Source organism: Chiloscyllium plagiosum, chromosome 23, assembly GCF_004010195.1.
Source record: "Chiloscyllium plagiosum isolate BGI_BamShark_2017 chromosome 23, ASM401019v2, whole genome shotgun sequence".
In the NCBI taxonomy this organism is placed as follows: domain Eukaryota; kingdom Metazoa; phylum Chordata; class Chondrichthyes; order Orectolobiformes; family Hemiscylliidae; genus Chiloscyllium; species Chiloscyllium plagiosum.
Genome location: NC_057732.1, coordinates 57049600 through 57070585, shown reverse-complemented (window position 1 = coordinate 57070585; position 20986 = coordinate 57049600). Strand labels below are relative to the sequence as shown.

Here is a 20986-nt window from a genome sequence, read left to right as displayed (position 1 = left end):
ACACAAATCATTTATTGGAAATGTTAGAGAATGCAAGATTTTGTAAGAGGGAAGAACTGAGGGAGATCAATATTAGTACAGAAATTATGCTGGTAAAATTGAGAGGAGTGAAGGTGGTAATTCCCTAGGACCTGATAATCTACATCCCAGAATACTTATGGAAGTGGCTGTAAGAATAATGGATGCATTGATGGTCATCTTCCAGGATTCTACAAACTATAGGACAGTTCCTCCAGATTGGAAGGTAGCTAATGTCACTCCAATATTCAAAAGGGGACGTAGAAAGAAACCAGGGAATTATAAACCAGTAAGCCTAAGATCGGTAGTGGGGAAAATTCTCAAATCCATTATCAAGACTTTAAAGCGGAGCATTTAGAAATCAGTAGCAGGATTGGACAATGTCAGTATGGATTTATGAAGGAGAAATTATGCTGGACAAATCTGTTGGAATTCTATGAAGGTGTAACCAGTAGAGTTGACAAGGGGGAGCCAGTTGATGTAATATACTTGGACTTTCAGAAAGCGTTTGACAAAGTCCCACATAAGTGATTATTCTGCAAGATTAAAGCACATGGGATTGGGAAAAGTGTATTGAGGTGGAAAGAAAATTGGTTGGCAAAGAGGAAACAAAGAGTAGGAAAGAATGGGTCCTTTTCAATTGGCAGGCAGTGACTATTGGGGTTCCAGAGGGATCGGTGCTAGGATCCCAGCTATTCACAATACAGAGCAACCTCAATTATCTGAATACCAATTATCCGAAAATCAGATTATCTGAAGGAGATCTCAAGGTCCCGATAGAAACATTATATCAAAGATTGGAGAGCCTGTGGAATTCATTTCCATAAGAAGTAATTGATGCCAAAACATTGAAGGTATTCAAGAGGCAGCTAGATATAGCACTAGGGGTGAATGGGATTAAAGGTTATGGGGAGAAAGCAGGATCAGGCTATTGAGTTGGACAATCAGCCATGATCGTGATGATGATGGAACAGGCTTGAAGTGCCAACTGGCCTCCTCCTGCTTCTTTCTTCTATGTTTCTATGTAGCAGAGTGTAAGAAATACTTAGAAAATGTAAAAGAAAAGATGGTAGAAAACAAATCAAACACAGGAGGATTTAGAATTTCAATGTGATTGATGAAATAATGGTCACAGAGTCATAGTCATAGAGATGTACAGCATGGAAACAGACCCTTCGGTCCAACTCATCCATGCCAACCAGATATCCCAACACAATCTAGTCCCACCTGCCAGCACCCGGCCCATATCCCTCCAAACCCTTCCTATTCATATACACATCCAGATGCCTTTTAAATGTTGCAATTGTACCAGCCTCCACCACTTCCTCTGGCAGCTCATTCTATACATGTACTACCCTCTGCATGAAGAATTTGCCCCTTAGGTCTCTTTTATATATTTCCCCTCTCACCTTAAACCTATGCCCTCTAGTTCTGGACACCCTGGCCCCAGGGAAAAGACTTTGTCTATTTATCCTATCCATGCCCCTCATGATTTTATAAACCTCAATAAGGTCACCCCTAAGCCTCCGACGCTAAAGGGAAAACAGCCCTAGCCTATTCAACCTTTCCCTATAGCTCAAATCCTCTAACCCTGGCAACATCCTTTCAAACCTTTTCTGAATCCTTTCAAGTTTCACAACATCTATCCAATAGGAAGGAGACCAGAATTGCACACAATATTCCAACAGTGGCCTCACCAATGTTTTGTACAGCCACAACATGACCTCCCAACTCCTGTACTCAGTACTCTGACCAATAAAGGAAAGCATAAAAAAAACCTTCCTCACTATCCTATCTACCTGTGACTCCACTTTCAAGGAGCTATGAACCTGCACTCCAAGGTCTCTTTGTTCAGCAACACTCCCTAGGACTCTATCATTAAGTGTATAAGTCCTGCTAAGATTTGCTTTCCCAAAATGCAGCACCTCACGTTTATCTAAATTAAATTCCATGTGCCACTTCTCAGCCCATTGGCCCATCTGGTCCAGATCCAGTTGTAATCTGAGGTGACCCTCTTCGCTGTCCTCTATACCTACAATTTTGGTGTCATCTGCAAACTTACTAACTGTACCTCTTATGCTCACATCCAAATCATTTATATAAATGATGAAAAGTAGTGGACCCAGCACCAATTCTTGTGGGAGTCCACTGGTCACAGGCCTCCAGTCTGAAAAACAACCCTCCATTGGCAGGAATCCACTTCATCTCTTTGCTAGACTGGAGCATGTTTGGAAGAAGCATTACAAAGTATATTGACAAGTCATTTGCAAACATAATATCTGCAATTCCATTATTAATTCAGAGCATGAAGTTGAGGTGCCGGTGTTGGACTGGGGTGGTCAAAATCAGAAGTTCACCTGACTAAGGAGCATGCTCTGAAAGCTTGTGATTTCAAATAGACCTGTTGAACTATACAACCTAGAATCGTGTGATTTCTGACTAATTTAGAGCAGGTCACTAAGCTGAGATAAATGTTTTAAATCAATGATTCAATTCACATTTAAAAATATTTAGAAATCTTGCATACTTGCTGACCCATTTAGAAAATTGCAAACTTCTTGAATAATCTTGAATAATATTTCATAACATTTCAAAATATTGATCTTACCTCCCTCAGACTTGGGTGATCCTTCTGACATCACCTTCCTTATGGCAAGTTGGCTTTGGTCTTTGTTCTCATTGGCTGGTGAAGGCAGATTGTCAGACTGAGTTCTTTGAATAGGGACGCCTGCAATGCTGTGTCTGTGCTTCCTGGCATGACTCTGAGCCTGACCGCTTTTATGTGCTGTGGCAGTGTGGGTGAAATGGAAACCCAGAGTATGTATCCTCAGATGGAACCAGCTTAAGTGTTTTTCATGCAAACAGAAGTGTTCCATTTAAATAAGTTGTGTAAACACCAAAAAGAGATATATCATGCACAGCATTAAGGAGTTAAAACTGGCCAGTTCTTTTGTCAAGACTTGATTACACTTAATTTGGCTCAGAAATTGCTTTGATGTGGAAAGTGCCCTATATGCAAAATTCAGAGTTATAAAAGTTAATAAAGTCAAACGCATTAAGAAGATCTCTAATGAATGAACCCCTACATATACATGAACTCAAACTGTAGGTTTTATATGAAGTGCTTTATGGGACATGATTATAATTTGATATCAGTAATCACTCTGGTCCTTTATGGGGTTCCTACTAACAATGATTATATGTATATCTAATGGATTAATTACCCACCATTGACCTGCATACAATACTGATAAAGGCAATTTCTTTTTAAAACAAGTTATTTGGATCATATTGGTGGGTGGCATAGTGGCACGGTGGTTAGCACTGCTGCTTCACAGCGCCAGAGATCCAGGTTCAATTCCTGCCTCAGGCAACTCTCTGTGTGGAGTTTGCACATTTTCCCTGTGTCTGTGTGGGTTTCCTCCGGGTACTCTGGTTTCCTCCCGCAATCCAAAAAAAAAATGTGCAGGTTAGGTGAGTTGGCCAGGCTAAGTTGTTAGGAGTGTGGGCTTGTTGGGCCAAAGGGCCTGTTTCCACACTGTAAGTAATCTTAAATATCGGGATCTATATTCTTATCACATGAATTTCATACTGCCATTGGTGGTAAGAACAGTACAGGCTTTTTAGAAAAACACAATATGGATCCTTGATTTATGTACTCGAGCATCTGGATTTGAAAAATGAAACATGATAAACAGGACTTTGGATGAAAAACCAATCACTGGAATGTAAAGGAAAATTTCATGCAATGTATACCTTTGTGGTGAATTCTCCGTTAGGTGTTCTCTGTACCATCACGTCTAGGAATGGGAGTTGGTTGTCCTTTTCTTCCTCTCTAGTGATTCACAGAGGTACAGAGAACACCTAACGGAGAATTCACCACAAAGGTATACAGGAAAGCCACACACACAGACCAAGTCCTGAACTACGAAAGCAACCACCCCAACACACACAAAAGAAGTTGCATCAAGACACTATTCAAAAGAGCCACAACACACTGCAGTACACCAGAACTGCAAAAAGAGGAAGAAGAACACCTATACAATATATTCGCCAAAAACGGATACCCCCGCAATTTCATCACAGATGCCTAAGGGAAAGACAATGGAACGAGGACATGCCACAACCCAAAGGACTAGCCACACTACCATACATCAAGAGCATTTCCGAACTGACAGCCAGACTACTGCGACCACTAGGACTCATAACAGCACACAAACCAACAGCCACTCTCAAACAACAACTCACCAGGACGAAGGACCCGATACCCAGCATGAGCAAAACCAATGTAGTGTACAAAATCCCATGCAAGGACTGTACAAAACACTACATAGGACAAACAGGAAGACAGCTAATGATCCGCATCCATGAACACCAACTAGCCACGAAACGACACGACCAGCTATCCTTAGTAGCCACAAACACAGATGACAAGCAACATGAATTCGACTGGAACAACACTACTATTATAGGACAAGCCAAACAGTGAACAGCCAGGGAATTCCGAGAGGCATGGCACTCATCCACAGATTCAATCAATAAGCACATCGATCTGGACCTAATATTCCGACCACTGCAGCGGAAAGCTGGAACTGACAACCGGAAGCGGCAGATTCAAACCACTACAAATACCGGAGGAAAGATCGCAGAAGCGCTTCACAGGAGGCTCCCAAGCACTGAGGATGTCACCTAGACAGGGGAGGAAATGTCTGCAACACAAATTCCCAGCTCGGCGAACAGAACCACAACAACGAGCACCCGAGCTACAAATCTTCTCACAAACTTTGCACCAAGTCTTATTTTACTACCACCTGTATATTTGTTGACCTGTACTGACTCCAGAATAAACAACAGGTTGATTTCAAAAATCTCATGCTTGCTTTCTCGAGGTCCTTGTCCCTCCCTATATCTGTCCATCCCTCCAGTCTCTCAATCCTCAAATTTACTGAATACTCCTTTTTTATAGTCATGTACAGTATTTCCATTCTCTTCAGCATCCCTGATTTTAATTGCTTCACCAGTGCTGACTTACATTCCTAATGAAGAGCTTATGCCCGAAACATTGACTCTCCTGCACCTTGGACGCTGCCTGACCTGCTGTGTTTTTCCAGCGCCACACTTTTTGACTCTGACTCTCCAGCATCTACAGTCCTCACTTTCTCGTAATGTCTTTAATTGCCCAACTCCTAAATTTGGGTATAAAAGCAAAGTACAGCAGATGCTGTAAATCTGAAATCTGAAGGAACTCAGCAAGTTTAGCAGCATCCACGTGGAGAGAAACAGAGTTAACATTGTGAGTCCGATATGATTCTTCCTTGGAACTCTGAAGAAGTTGCTGCTAGACCTACTAGCTTTCTCCAGCATTTATCCTTTGTTTTTTTTTAATATTAGCTAAGTTCTGGACTACATTCCACACAACTTGCTAGCTGTCTAGCTCTTTCTCATCCTTTAAAGCACTCTTGAAAAACATCTGTCTGAAAAATGTTTTGGTCATTTACCCTAATATTACCTTATATAGCTTGGTATCTTATCTCACTTTATAATGCCCAAAGTGAGATGAGCTGGGATAGTTTACCACATAAAATATGCTATCTAAATGCAAGTTGTTTTGTTCACAATCTCATGATTACCAATATATTCTGTGTTGGATAGGGGTAAATAGTGAAAGGCCATGTCAAATGGTTTCCTCATCCTAAGATAATGCGTGCTATCTTGTACACTTTCATTCATTATTATCACCTTATCAAATGCCTGGAATCATTTTTCTTCTAGTTTTCAACAAATATAGTGCTAGAGATACTGCTACAGAGCTCTAATTTAGATATAGATATAGATATAGAAGAATACAGCGCAGTACAGGCCCTTTGGCCCTCGATGTTGCGCCGATCCAAGCCCACCTAACCTATACTAACCCACTATCCTCCATATACCTATCCAATGCCCGCTTAAATGCCCATAAAGAGGGAGAGTCCACCACTGCTGCTGGCAGGGCATTCCATGAACTTACGACTCGCTGAGTGAAGAACCTACCCCTAACTTCAGTCCTATATCTACCCCCCCTTAATTTAAAGCTATGCCACCTTGTAATACCCGACTCCATACGGGGGGAAAAGGTTCACACTGTCAACCCTATCTAACCCGCTAATCATCTTGTACACCTCAATCAAGTCACCCGTAAACCTTCTTTTCTCTAGTGAAAACGGCCCCAAGTGCCTCAGTCTTTCCTCATACGATTTTTCTTCCATACCAGGCAACATCCTGGTAAACCTCCTCTGCACCCGTTCCAGTGCCTCCACATCCTTCCTATAGTATGGCGACCAAAACTGCACACAATATTCCAGATGCGGTCGTACCAGAGTCTTATACAACTGCATCATGACCTCCGGACTCCGGAACTCAATTCCTCTACCAATAAAAGCCAGTACGCCATATGCCTTCCTCACCGCACTATTTACTTGGGTGGCAACTTTCAGAGATCTGTGTACATGGACACCAAGATCCCTCTGCTCATCCACACTACCAAGTATCCGTCCATTAGCCCCGTACCCCATCTTTTTGTTATTCTTCCCAAAGTGAATCACCTCACACTTAGCTACATTGAATTCCATTTGCCACCTTTCTGCCCAGCTCTGCAGCTTCTCTATATCCTGCTGTAACCTGCCACATGCTTCCTCACTGTCAACAACTCCTCCGACTTTCGTATCATCCGCAAACTTGCTCACCCAACCTTCTAACCCCTCTTCCAGGTCATTTATAAAAATGACAAACAGCAATGGTCCCAAAACAGATCCTTGCGGGACACCGCTAGTGACGGCACTCCATGAAGAAACTTTGCCATCAACTACTACCCTCTGTCTTCTTCCATCCAGCCAATTCCTAATCCAAACCTCCAACTCACCCTCAATGCCATATCTCCGTATTTTCTGCAGTAGCCTACCATGGGGAACCTTATCAAACGCCTTACTAAAATCCATATATTCCACATCTACCGCTTTCCCCTCATCAACCTCCTTCGTCACCTTTTCAAAGAATTCAATAAGGTTTGTGAGGCACGACCTGCCCTTCACAAAACCATGCTGACTATCCTTGATCAATTTGTGTCAGTATTTCTCATAGAATGAGTTATTATATCCAAGATCCGGTTATGAAATTGGTTATACAGTCCAACAAAGCAGCTGATGTGTGCTTTATGTAAAATACTTTGAAGTGAAAAAAGACTGACTTACTTTAAAAAGTTCTGAACTGGTAATTTTTCTCATCCAGTTTTTAGAATTGACAGAGCTTGACAGAGCTTTTTGTCTTGCACTTATCAGGACAATTCATAAAGATGTCAAGTCAGTAGAATAAAAAGACAACATTTAGATGAGAAAGGACTGCTAATTGCTTTGCAAATTGCCTCTGATTTGTGGAGGCATTGCCATGGAGCATTCCGTTAATGATCATTGACAGTTAAAGCCAGGGTTTGTTTACATTTTAAACCGGGCAGAATCATAAGTCAGCAGGGGGAACCTAAATAGTTGTACAAGTATATAGGAGGTTGAGAGTAGTGAGGTTAGAAATAAGGTTTCAAGTTTGGAAGAAGGCACTGGCAAGCAAGAATTCGGTTTGAAGTGTGTCTACTTCAACGCCTGGAGCATCTGGAATAAGGTGGGTGAACTTGCAGCATGGGTTGGTTTGTGGATTTCAATGTTGTGGCCATTTCGGAGACATGGGTAGAGCAGGGGCAGGAATGGTTGTTGCAGGTTCCGAGATTTAGATGTTTAAGTAAGAACAAAGAAGATAGTAAAAGAGGGTGGGGTGTGTGTGAATGGGTGGTGTGGCATTGTTAGTCAAGGACAGTATTACGGTAGCAGATAGGCATTTGAAAACTCACATACTGAGGTAGTATGGGCTAAGATTAGAAACAGGAAAGGAGAGGTCACTTTTGGGGAGTTTTCTGTCGGCCTCCGAATAGTTCCAGAGGTGTAGAGGAAAGAATAGCAAAGACGATTGTCAATAGAAGTGAAAATGACAGGGTATTGTTATGGGGGACTTTAGCTTCCCAAATATTGAGTGGGAATACTATAGTTCAAATACTTTAGATGGGTCAGTTTTTGTCCACTGTGTGCAGGAGAGTCAACAAGGTCAACAAGGGGCAAGGCCACACTGGATTGGATAGGGGTAATGAACCCAGCCAGGTGTTAAATTTGGAGGTAGGTGAGCACTTTGGTGATAGTGACCATAGTTTGATTATGTTTACTTTAGCAATGGAAAGGCATATACCACAGGGCAAGAGTTATAGCTGGAGGAAAGGCAATTATAATGCGATTAGGCAAGATTTAGAATGCATAGGTTGGGGAAAGAAACAGCAGGGGATGGGAACAATTGAAATGTGGAGCTTATTCTAGGAACAGCTATTGCAGTTCCTTGATAAGTATGTACCTGTCAGGCTGGGAGGAAGCTGCCGAGCACGGTAGCAGTGGTTTACTAAGGAACTTGAATCCCTTGTCAAGAGGAAGAAAAAGGCTTATGTTAGGATGTGATGTGATGGCTCAGTTAGGGCACTTGAGAGTTACAAGTTAGCCAGGAAAGACCGAAAGAGAGAGCTAAGAAGAGCTAGGAGGGGATATGAGAAGTTGGTGGTGGATAGGATCAAGGAAAACCCTAAGGCTGTCTATAGATAAATCAGGAATAAAAGAATGACTAGAGTAAGATTAGGGCCAATCCAGCATTATAGTGGGAAGTTGTGCGTTGAATCAGAGGAGATAGGGGAAGCACTAAATGAATATTTTACATCAGTATTCACAAAGAAAAAGACAATGTTGTCGAGGAGAATACTGAGGTACAGGCTTCTAGACTAGATGGGATTGAGGTTCTTAAGGACGAGGTGTTAGCAATTCTGGAAAGTGTAAAAATAGATTAGTCCCCTGGCCCAGATGGGATTTATCCTAGGATTCTCTGGGAAGCGATGGAGGAGATTGCCAAGCCTTTGGCTTTGATCTTTATGTCGTCATTGCCTGCGGGAATAGTTCCAGAAGACTGGAGGATAGCAAATGTTGTTCCCTTGTTCAAGAAGGGGAGTAGAGACAACTGGGGTAATATTAGACCAGTGAGCATTATTTCGCTTGTGGGTAAAATGTTGGAAAATGTAATAAAGATTGGATTTATAATCATCTGGAAAGGAATAGTTGATTGGGATAGATAACACGGTTTAGTGAAGGTTAGGTCATGCCTCACAAACCTTATTGACTTCTTTGAGAAGGTGACCAAACAGTTGAATGAGGGTAAAGTGATTAATGTAGTGTATATGGATTTCAGGAAGGCGTTTGATAAGATTCCCCAAGGTAGGCTATTGCACAAAATACGGAGGCACGGGATTGAGGATGGTTTAGTGGTTTGGATCAGAAATTGGCTAGCTGAAAGAAGACAGAGGGTGGTGGTTGATTGGAAATATTCGTCTTGGAGTCAAGAGTGTGATGCTGGAAAAGCACAGCAGGTCAGGCAGCATCTGAGGAGCAGGAAAATCAATGGTTTGGGCAAAAAGCCCTTCATCAGGAATGAGGCTGGGCGCCTCAGGGATGGAGAGATAAATGGGAGGTGTTTGGAGCTGGGTGGGACGGTAGCTGAAAGTGCAATAGGTGGATGGAGATGGGTGGAAGGTGATAGATCAGAGGGGAGGGTGGAGGAGATAGGTGGGAAGGAAGATGGACAGATGAGATGGGTCATGAGGATGGTGCTGAGCTGAAAGGTTGGAACTGGGGTAAGGTGGGGGTAGGGGAAATGAGGAAACTGGTGAAATCCACATTGATGCCATGGGGTTGGAGAGTGCTGAGGTGGAAGATGAGGTCTAACTTCCGCCTAATATTTATCTTGGAATTCAATTACTAGTGGTGTACCCGAAGAATCGGTTTTAGGTCCACTGCTGTTTGTAATTTTTATTAATGACCTGGATGAGGGTGTAGAAGGATGGGGTATGACAGTTGTGGATGACATTAAGGTCGGTAGAGTTGTGGATAGTGCCGAAGGATGTTGTAGGTTGCAGAGGGACATAGATAAGCTGCAGAGCTGGACTGAGAGGTGGCAGATGGAGTTTAATGCAAAATGTGTGAGGTGATTCATTTTGGAAGGAGTAACAGGAGAGCAGAGTACTGGGTTAATGTTAAGACTCTTGGTAGTGTAGATGAGCAGAGAGATCTTGGTGTCCATGTACATAGATCCTTGAAAGTTGCCATACAGTATAAATGTTCAGTTTCCCATTTAATTGGTACTCTAGTGAATTGTCCTGATGAGGGCAAAATGAATTTAAAACATGTTTTCTCAAAGTTTAAATAATTATCAAGTTCTGCATGACTGAATGATTATACAAGGTATGATATATTACATTTTGCAATTTAAGGTAATTTGTGAAAGGAGAAATGGATACGCCAATTGTATCAAGCAGGTGTGCTTTGCATGGTGAATCTACCTAATTGCAGGGAACACAGCCATGATGCTAACTGCACAGCTGTTCAATAAGGTTAAGGTGGATTGTTGTGCTTATTAACATTCACATTGAACGTGCTATGAATCCGTTCACTTTTCGTCTACAGATAGCAAATTCTCAAAGCTCTGCATATAGTTTGTTTGAGCTTGACATATAAAAGTGAAATTTTTAAAATTAATTTTTAATCGATTTTAATAATCATGAATCATAATTATTATTTCAATTATTATTTCTTAGCATTATTATTTTCAAGATTGGGAAGGTTCCATTATGTTGGAAAATAGTGAATGCAACTGCTTTATTCAAAAAACAGAGGGAGACAGAAAGCAAGGAACTACAGACCAGTTAGCTTAACATCTGTCATTGGGAAAATGTTAGAAATTAATATTAAGGATGTTATAATGTGACACGAGAAAATGTTCATGTTAATTAGAGAGTGTCAACTTCATTTTGTGAAAAGGAAATTAAGTTTAGGCAATTTATTGGAGTTCTTTGATGAAGAAATATGTGTTGTGGATAAAGGAGAATCAGCATTTAATAAGTGCCACATCAAAAGTTTTGGCTCATGATGATGGGGGTAATATTTTGACATGGATTTAAGATTGACTGACTCGCAGGAACCAGACACTAGGAATAAATTGGTACTTTTCAGGTTAGCAAGTTGTAATGACAGCGTATTACAGGGATCAGTGCTAGGTCCTCCACATTTTACAACTCGTAAAAGTGACCTAGATGGAGGAATGAAGGGTATCATTGCTAAATTTCCTGAAGAAACAAAAGGTAAGTGGAAAAGTAAGCTATGAAGAGGGCTAAGGTGGCGACATAGTGATATCGATAGGTTAAGTCAGGGAGTAAAGATCTGGCAAATGGTATATAATGTGGGGAAATATGAAATTTACTATTTTGGTAGGAAGCACAGAAAATAAATATGTTATCAAAATATTGAGATGTTGAAAAGATCTGAGATGTAGGGGAATAGGGTGATCTATGAATAAACTACAATGGCTTGCATGAAGGTACAGTAAGTAAATAGGAAAACTAATACAATGCAATTGCTCATAATGAGAGTTCAATACAAAAGTAGTGAGGTTGTTCAGTTGTGGAGTACTGTTGACAATGTCTGTTTCTTTATCCAAGAAGGGACGCAAATGATTTAGAAACAGTTCAGAGAAGATTTATTCAAGTAATATGTGGAATGGATGGATTATTTTATGAGGAAAACGTGGACAGTTTAGGCATTCACTGAAGTCTAGAAGAATAAGAGGTGGTTTAATTGAAGGGTGGATTTGGAAAAGATATTTCCCCTAATGGGAACTAGGGATACTATTTAAATGTAAAGGATCAGCCATTTAAACCAAAGATGAGGCTTGTTTTTCTATCAAGGGATCAGAGATTTTGAAACTCTCTTCCTTAAAAGGTGGAGAAAACAGAGTCTTTGATTATTTTTAAGGTAGAGATAAATAGATTCTTGCTAAGCAATAAGGTGAAAGGTTATCGAGGATAGACAAGAACATGGATTTGAGGTTCCAGTCAGTTCCATCTCAAACGTACTGAATGGGAGAAAGACTCGGCCAAATGGCTTATTTCTGTTTGTTCACATGTTCAGGGCATTATTGGATATGGATCTAGGTCTGCAATAACCAGTTTAGGATTATCTGGATTGTGACAGCTGGAAGCAAGTGACAGAGATCACAGCAGTGTCAAATGGATTAACAGTTGCTGAACACCTCTTTTGTTGCTCAGAATGTTACTTCTAGCAATCGTGTAGCAGGTGCATGAACGAAAAACACTCAATAACAGGGAGCAAAAAAATTTAAATTATTAAAATTACACTCTGTGGGTACATTAATCAGTAGAGTAACTAATAATGAGTGTTATTACTAATAAAATGGAAACTGATGTGAAGGTTTATGTCACCCATCAGATATTTTGTTCAAATTCACATCTACATAACTGGTTGCTTTGGTTGAGGGACTAACAATAGAGGAACAGCCAGTTTCACTGCCTTATCCCAAATGAAAAGTCACAATTATAGGAAAATGATCAGTGATGTATAAATACGATTCACAGAGAGGTACGGCTACATACGGTGAGCAGATGATGCAAACGATAGGAGTGAACTGAAAAAAAAACTGGATTAACAGAGGCTCAGAAAGTTAAGGGAGTTCAGACAAAAGGCAACAGATGAATGTTAAGCTGCCATGCTGAGGAAGTTATTTGCGTCGTTTACTTGGCTGGAGTCGGAGCTGCTGCACGGCTGCTTCTGCTGCAGCAATGGCGGCCCCAGCATCTTCCAGGTGGGTCTGGGTGACACTGGTTTTGCTTTGGCTTCGAGATGGCCCATGAGAACGTAAATGTCCTTCTGAAGAAGATTTTGAGCTGGCAGGACTGCTCTGGGATTTCTCAATGGTGGCCACGTGCATTTCTGGTGGAACAAATATCAGTGATGAATGTAGTTGTCATGACATTTATTTTCAGTGGTTTATTTTCTGTATTCCAATCTTTACACAATTACTCTGTCATTGGATAACAGAAATATTAAAGTAATCTGTGAGTTAGGTCTGCCTCCATTTCAGCCACTTTCTCTATGAGGGCATCCAAAGAGCAGGAAAATCGACGATTCAGGCAAAAGCCCTTCATCGGATGCTGCCTGACCTGCTGTGCTTTTTCAGCACCACTCTAATCTAAACCCTGTGCTTACAGACTCCATGTCTGTTCGAATTCAAACAATCACCATAATGTAAATGCATGTCTTTACTGCAGAAGCTTTAATCTGGTGAAGATCTGTATTTTATTGTAGGAACAGTTAGATATAGGGAAAACTTATCAATTTGAAAACATTGTAAATCTTAAATAGCATTAACGCTTGACGACCCATTCAGCAAAGAAATGACTCTACTGAGGACAGATGTTGTAAACTCAACATCAGAAATTTAACCAGGTCCAACCTGCAGGTGAGAAGCACTAAATACCAGTCAGCTAGAGCTAATAGGTTCCACGATCAAATGTTGACAATTACACACATCCATTGAACCCAGATTCACATCATTGTTTTAACATCGGAAATGTCAGTTTGAATGTTAGTTCTGATGGACACAGCTTTATTTTGCATGTGTAAGATCAAGTACATAGAAAAGAAACAAGCAGGAGATCACATGAAATAATTGTTTTTGAAAAAAATATTCTTTATTCTTATTAAGTTGTGAAGGCATTGGAACATATTTTCTGGATGGTATCAGTGATGAGGGACTTCAGTTATAAGAAGTTGTTGTAAAAATTACAAATGTTTTCCTTAAAATAGATTAGGTAAAGGGTGTTTTATTGAAGTAAGTCGGTCAGATGTTTTGATGAAGTAGAAAGAATAAAATACTTGCATTTCACAAACTTGTGATGTCCCAAAACATTCATAGCCAGTGAGCTGGAGCTGATATTGTAATATAATTAGCATGCAGAAAGCTTCCTCAAAACCGCAATGTGACAGTAATTTGATAAACAGATTGTTTGGTGATGATGACTGAAGGATGATCCTGAGAGAAATTCCAGTATTGCTCTTAAGAATAGTGTAGTGGGATTGTTCTTGTCCACTTGAGGGTACAGATGGAACTTTGATTGAAGGTTTCATTCAAAAGATTGCAGCTCTCGGAGTGTAGCATTCCTTGAGTATGCAACTGTTAGTGTCCACAGAATGAAATATAATCCTATTCCTAACAAAGGCAATCATGAAACACCTTGTCATAACCAATGCCACCTAACAAGACCGAAGGAGCATGTGCTGCTCTCTAAACTTATTTTCTTCACCAAACTTAAGGCAATACATTGATTCCACCATGAAGGTAAGTGATTAAGAGTCACTAGCCTTGAAATGTGAACTATGCTTTCTCTGTTGCCAGATCTGCTGTTTTTATTTCTGATCTTGAGCATCCACAGTTCTTAGTTTTATTATGTAAATATATTTGCTTGCTACTCAAAGCTAAGAGGCAGAAAATCAGAAGAAATGTTGCCCTAAAGATTCTTGGTAATGTGATTACAGCTGTATGTTCATTGCTGAGCCTGCAGTATGGTTAGGGTTAGGGTTAGAAATGGCAGGAATGCAAATTGTATTATTCTGTGCTTGAGGCTGATACTGCTGCTCACATAATTAGGTGCCACTCCTTAGAACCGTCTGGGCTGTGAGTTTCCACACATTCAACATGTCTGAGGCTGTTGGTTTCTTTTCCCTAAGTAGGGGTCTCGCACTCCAAATGTACTGTCACACTCTTTTATTTACATCTGTACATTCCAAAGCTCTCCAATGTAGTGTCTATGATTTCTTTTTTTCCACACTCATTCTTGTCTGAAATCTTGTCTCAATCTCTACAGATGTCAGAGTGCCATCATCAGTTATATTTTATCATTTGTATTTCCATTATATTTGAAAAATGTTTTCTGATAATCACTAGTCACTGTAGGATTTTTCTTTAATCTGTGATTCAACATGCATCAAAATCACAGGAAGGGACATGTTTGAGTTATTATTAAATCCGGGATATTAATAGAGGAAATACTTGCACATTTAGCTGGGAGTGGAAGAAAATGTCAAACAATATCAGATGCAACTTACATTGAAAATGAACTCAAACTATCAATAATAATATGAAGATTGCTCATGCTACAGGAGTGAGGGAATTTGAAAGATCCTGAACTGGGTTGGAGAAGGCCAAAAGAATATTTTCTTTTCTCGATCATTAAGGTTCTTCTTACAGCAAAACCATAAAAAGACTTTTTTTTTGTAACAAGTTGACAAAAAATTGAAGTATCAAATTTGTTAGCATCAACATTGTCATATGAGCAACAATTTAAATTTTGACTCCTTTGCTTTGTCCATGTTCTTAATGTAATATTATTTATAAATTACTTCAGCCATTGTGACTGGATTCCTCAAAGGTACTGAACCAGACTACATCAACTGGCTAAAAAATGTCTGATGCTGTCGCAACGAAAGCAAATTTTGTTTCCTCAGAACTCAGATAATTTGTTTGACCTTCCACTCAAAAACCCAAAAGTGAATCTCAATATCTTTTTATTACATTTCATTTGTATTACATTTAAAACAGGAAATGTTTTTAGATATGATCAACTTCTTCAATACCCTCCTGAATACTGGAATTACAACTTATCCTCCATCTAGTCACAAAATGAGTGATCGCTTCATTGTTTAGGATGTACTTTCATCTACAAATCAATGTTCATCCCGGTTACTTTTATTAAGCAGTAAATTAAACACAGACTCCTCCTCCTGTGCAATGGGTGTTGACCCTTGGATGACCAGAGGCATTGATAAAGAAGGAATTACATAAACATTTCATGAAAAGTGAACATCACGTACCCTTGGATGGATCTGGGAAGATACCATGGCTCCGACTCTTAATAACTGAGGGCTTTGGTGACTGCTGGCTGTTTTGTCCAGAATGGGACCTTGCGTGGTCAATACTTTCAGCCTGTTCCTTCAGGGGATACCATCTCAGTGTGTTATCAAAATGTGAGGAATTAGACAAGTCAATCAGCACCTAAAAATAAGATGGAAAAGCTTAAAAATATGAGCCCACTGCTTTGCTTGGAGGTTATTTATTAAATCAGAGCTTGTTGTAATTAGTTATATTTATTTAAGTGATAATTAAGGATGGAACCAGGAATTAAAACAAGGCTTTGTATTGAGAATATAATTGGATCATTGTTGGCTGAGAAGCATAGAAAGATTGAATATGTAAGACCCAGAAGGAGGCCAGTCAGTCTCTCATGTGTGTACTTGTCCAATGCAACAGAATCTCAACCACTCCCCTGACCTTCTCTATTGACCTGCAAATATTTTCTCTTCAAAAAATTATCAATTACTGTCTTTTAAACATCTCAATTGAAGCTGCCATCACCAGTGTCAGGCAGGTACATTGTAGAAATGAGACATTGCTGACTGAAATTGCTTTTCTCAGTGTCAAAAATTGCAATGGCAATCATCTTAAGTCTGTCTCCTTTGTTTTTTTCTCCCTTCACCAACAAGAATAGTTTCCCCCTTCACCCCGGTCTGCACCTTTGGGATTTTCCGAGGAGACTATGACATTGGATGCATTCAGGACAAAGACCAATATAGATCGAGATATTAAAGAAAACAAGGGATGTGAGGACAGTGCAGGAAAATGGCTGCGATGAAGATGATCAGAAATAATGTCAGAGCAGGCTTGAATGACTAACTCCAGCTTCCAATTCCCATGTTCCTTAAACTAATCACAAAATGTTTGCATGCAAAAGGAGGCCATTTGGCTCATAAAGTCTGCATTAGCTTTCAGACCACTTTAATGTATATCTCCTGCCTTTTCCTGTAACCCTGTATTTTGTTCCTATTTTTAAAAAAAATCAATTCCCTCTCAATGAATCAATTGAACCCGCCTCTTCCATGCAGTGCAGTCTAAACTCAAACTTCATACTGAGTGAGAGAGTCTTTTCTCACCTCGCATTTGCTTCATTTGCAAATCACTTTAAATCTGTGCATCTAATTTTTGATCTATTTATGAGTGGGAACAGTTTCTGCATATCCATTCTGTTCATAGCTTTTGTAAATTTGAAAACTTCACCTGACTCCATAGTTAGGGGGACAGATAGGAGATTCTGTGGAAATGAAACAGACTCACAGCAGGTGTGTAGCCTCCGGGTGTCAGTGTTTGTGATGTCTCGGATCATGTTTTTGGAATCCTTGAGGGGAAGGGGGAGCAGCGCCAAGTCGTGGTCCACATAGGCACCAACAACATAGTTAGGAAAAGAGATGGGGATTTAAGGTAGAAATGCAAGGAGGTAAGGTAGAAGCTTCGAGCTAGAGCAAACAGAATTATCATCTCCAGTTTGTTACCCATGCCATGTGCTAGTGAGATGAGGAATAGGGAGAGGGAGCAGTTGAACACATGCCTATAGGGATGGTGCAGGAGGGAGGGATTCAGATACCGGGGTAATTGAGGCTCATTCTGGGTAGGTGGGTCCTCTACAAATGGGATGGTCTACACCTGAACCAGAGGGGTACCGATTTCCTGGGGGGAAATGTGTGCTAATTTAAACTAATTCAGCAGGGGGATGGGAACCTGAATTGTAGCTCCAGTGTACAGGATGTTGAGAGGAGTGAGGTCCTGAATAAGGTTTCAAGGTCGCAGGAGTGTACCGGCAGGCAGGAAGGTGGATTGAAGCGTGTCTACTTCAACACCAGGAGCATCCAGAATAATGTGGGAGAACGTGCAGCATGAGTTGATACCTGGAACATCAATGTTGTGGCCATTTTGGAGACATGGGTAGAGCAGGGTATCACAAAGCTAGTCCCTTTTTTCCCTAAAAGCTGTTCCTTAGCTCAAGGAGACTCGGTCCTTGATTTTCTTTTTACAGACGGGCAATAAACCGGGCAGTGCTGCGATCAGTCTGGTTTGGTACAGAGATGAAAAAGATTTTGAGAGGCCTTTTGTTTATATGTAAACAGATGAGACTTTAGGACAAAGTGATCATGCTTTAGAAGTGATCTGTATAAAGAGAGGGGAGTGGTCAGCTCTTTAGTTGAGCTGAGCTGAGCAGATTTAGCTCAGTCTTGAACTGGGAAGTTCACCAGGGAGCTGTGTGAAAACTTGCTCTCTCTTTTTTGCCTTTCAACTTCTACCTGTGGGCATGTGTTCCATTTATACTGGTTTTTAAAGGGAGTTTGCTCATTGGGACTGTTCTGTATATTCGGATAAGTCTAGTTGGATAAGTTGAGTTCTGTAGGCATTCTTTATTCTGTTCTTTATGTTTCATTATGTAATTATGTGAATAAATTTTTGTCTGTTTTAAAATCTAATAGTCAACCTGGCCATTTTACTCTGGATAATTTTCACTATGCACTTACCAAAACAAATTGCAAAGTTATGGTCTGGGGCTGCCTGTTGAAGAATGTATTGGTCTAGCCTAGTCCATAACAGATTGGATGCTCTTTGCAGGATTTTAAACAGTGAGTGGTAGGTGCCCGTGTCTTTAGGTCAGATGTTGGTTTGGTTGGTTAGACAAAGCTTAGAATAGTAATGGCTCTTTCAGTCGCCAAAAGTTTTCTGAATGTGGATGCAGTAACTTTGGAAGTTTTGCAAAAAGTGAATAAAACAAGTTGCAAGAATTAGCAGAGAAGCTGGAATTGGAACTGCCTGCTTCTCTGAGGAAAGGAGAGATAATTACAGCAGTAGCTCAGCATTTATTCTTGCTGGAGAAACCATCAGAATCTATAGAGATGGGAAGAATTCAATTGCAAATGAAGCAGCTTGAATTGGAGTCGAGAGATAAGGAAAGGGCAGCAGAAATAAAACAGTTTGAGTTACGATTAAAAGCAGGAGAGGGAAAAAGAGACAGCAGAGAAAGAAAAGAGAGCAGCAGAAGAGAGAGAAAAAGAGAGAGCTTTTGAACTTCAAAAACTGACACTTAAAAAGGAAAAAGGCTGGACAGAGAGGCTGAGGGGATGCTTAGTGAGGAAAAGAATGAGGATGAGCAAGCCCCTGGTAGTCAGAAGCCTAGTGAGAAGCTGTTTAAGTATGTTCAAGCATTGTCTAAATTTGATGAGAAGGATGTGGAAGACCTTTTCATCTCATTTAAAAAGGAGCCTAAACAAATGCAGTGGCCAGTGCCAATGTGGGTTTTGTTGATCCAAATGAAAGTTGTAGAGAGGGCTAGTGAGGCATTCACATTTGTATCAGAGGAGGTATCTGGAGAGTATGAGGAGGTGAAAAAAGCCATTTTTAAGTGTATGTAAGCTTGTACCAGAAGCTGATAGACAAATTTTCAGGAATTTAAGGAGGGACCCTGGTCAAACCTTTATTGAGTTTGAAAGGATCAAACAGAGTAATTTGAATAGATGGACAAGAACTTTAAAAATCGAGCAAACCTATGTTGCCCTTAGAGAGGTAATTATTGTGGAAGAATTCAAAAATTCACTGCCTGAAGTAATGCAAACTCATGTGGAAGAGCAGAGAGTTAAAACAGCAAGGTTACCAGCTGAAGTGGCTGATGATTATGAGCAGGTCCATAAAACTCGGTTTGTCTTCCAGAATCAATTTCAGTCCATGAGGGATAGAAATTGGGGCAAAGAGAAATCCTCATGTAGAAAGGGAAAGGCAGATCTCAGTGAAGATCATAAGGAGAACTTACAACAGGGCAAAAAAGAAACCTTAAGGAAGCTGACATAGAGTTATCAGAAATTTTCTTTGATCAGATAAGTGGAACAGAGAAGGAGCAAATAGGTAAACATGCCAGTATCTTTAGCTCTACTAAGCTGATTGAATTACAGCAAAAAGATGAGTTAAAACAGTTATATCAAAAAGCATTTACAAAGAAAGAAAATGAATGCATTCCTGTGTCTTAATGATGTCTTAATGAGGAAATGGAGACCATCACACATTCAAGCAGATGAGACAAGGGCAGAGATTCATCAAATTGTTTTGCCAGCAGAGTATAGAAAGGAGATGCTGTGAATGGCACATGAGTTATCTCTTGGAGGTCATTTAGGGGTGAGGAAAACACAGGCTAAAATACAAAAGCATTTTTACTGGTCTGGACTACAAAGATGTAGTTGAATTTTGCCAGATGTGTCGTACATGTCAGTTAATCAGAAAACCACAGGCAGTAATAAAACCTGCACCTTTAATACCTATTCCAGCATTTTAGGAACCTTTCACAACAGTCTTGATTGATTGTGTAGATTCCCGATCTCAAACAAAAAGTGGGTTTATTTATTAACTATTAAAATATTTATTATCAATAATGGATGTGTCGACGAGATTTTCAGAGGCAATTCCATTACTCAGCATCACAGTTAAAAGGGTTGTAGAAGAATTACTTAATTTCTTTACTAGATACGGACTACCAATAGAGATCTAGTCAGATCAAGGATCAAACTTCACAGTCAAACTATTCAAGGACTTTATGGATAACTTGGGAATAAAGCTATTCAAATCTACTGCGTATATTCCAGAATTGCAGGGAGCACTGGAGAGATGGCATCAAACATTGAAGATAGTACGTAGATCAGCCAATAAGAGGCGAGGCCACATTGGATTTGGAACTGGGTAATGAACCTGGCCAGATGTTAGATTTGGAGGTAAGTGAGTACTTTGATGATAATGACCACAATTTGGTTAAGTTTAATTTAGCGATGGAAAGGGATAGGTATATACCGCAAGGCAAGAGTTATAGCTGGAGGAAAGGCAATTATGATGTGATTTGGCAAGCTTTAGGATGCATCGGATGGGGAAGGAAACTGCAGAGGATGGGTACAATTGAAATGTGGAGCTTCTTCAAGGAACAGTTACTGTGTGGCCTTGATAAATATGTACCTGTTGGGCAGGGAGGAAGTGGTTGAGCAAGGGAATCATGGTTTACTAAAGAAGTTGAATCTCTTGTTAAGAGGAAGAAGGAGCTTATGTAAAGATGAGACGTGAGGCTTAGTTAGGGCACTTGAGAGTTACAAGTTAGCCAGGGAGGACC

The 20986-nt window shown here is 40.2% G+C and overlaps 1 protein-coding gene across 1 annotated transcript in view; it reads right to left on the bottom strand.

Annotated features, from left to right (window-relative positions):
* Positions 1-20986, bottom strand: part of pcloa (piccolo presynaptic cytomatrix protein a) — a 568528-nt gene that overhangs the window by 75077 nt on the left and 472465 nt on the right. Inside the window, exons 20-22 of the mRNA XM_043713231.1 lie at positions 15846-16026; positions 12711-12905; positions 2627-2701 (exon numbers count right to left, since the gene is read on the bottom strand). Of these exons, the coding sequence (XP_043569166.1) occupies positions 2627-2701; positions 12711-12905; positions 15846-16026 (451 nt within the window). The remainder of the gene's footprint in view (positions 1-2626; positions 2702-12710; positions 12906-15845; positions 16027-20986) is intronic.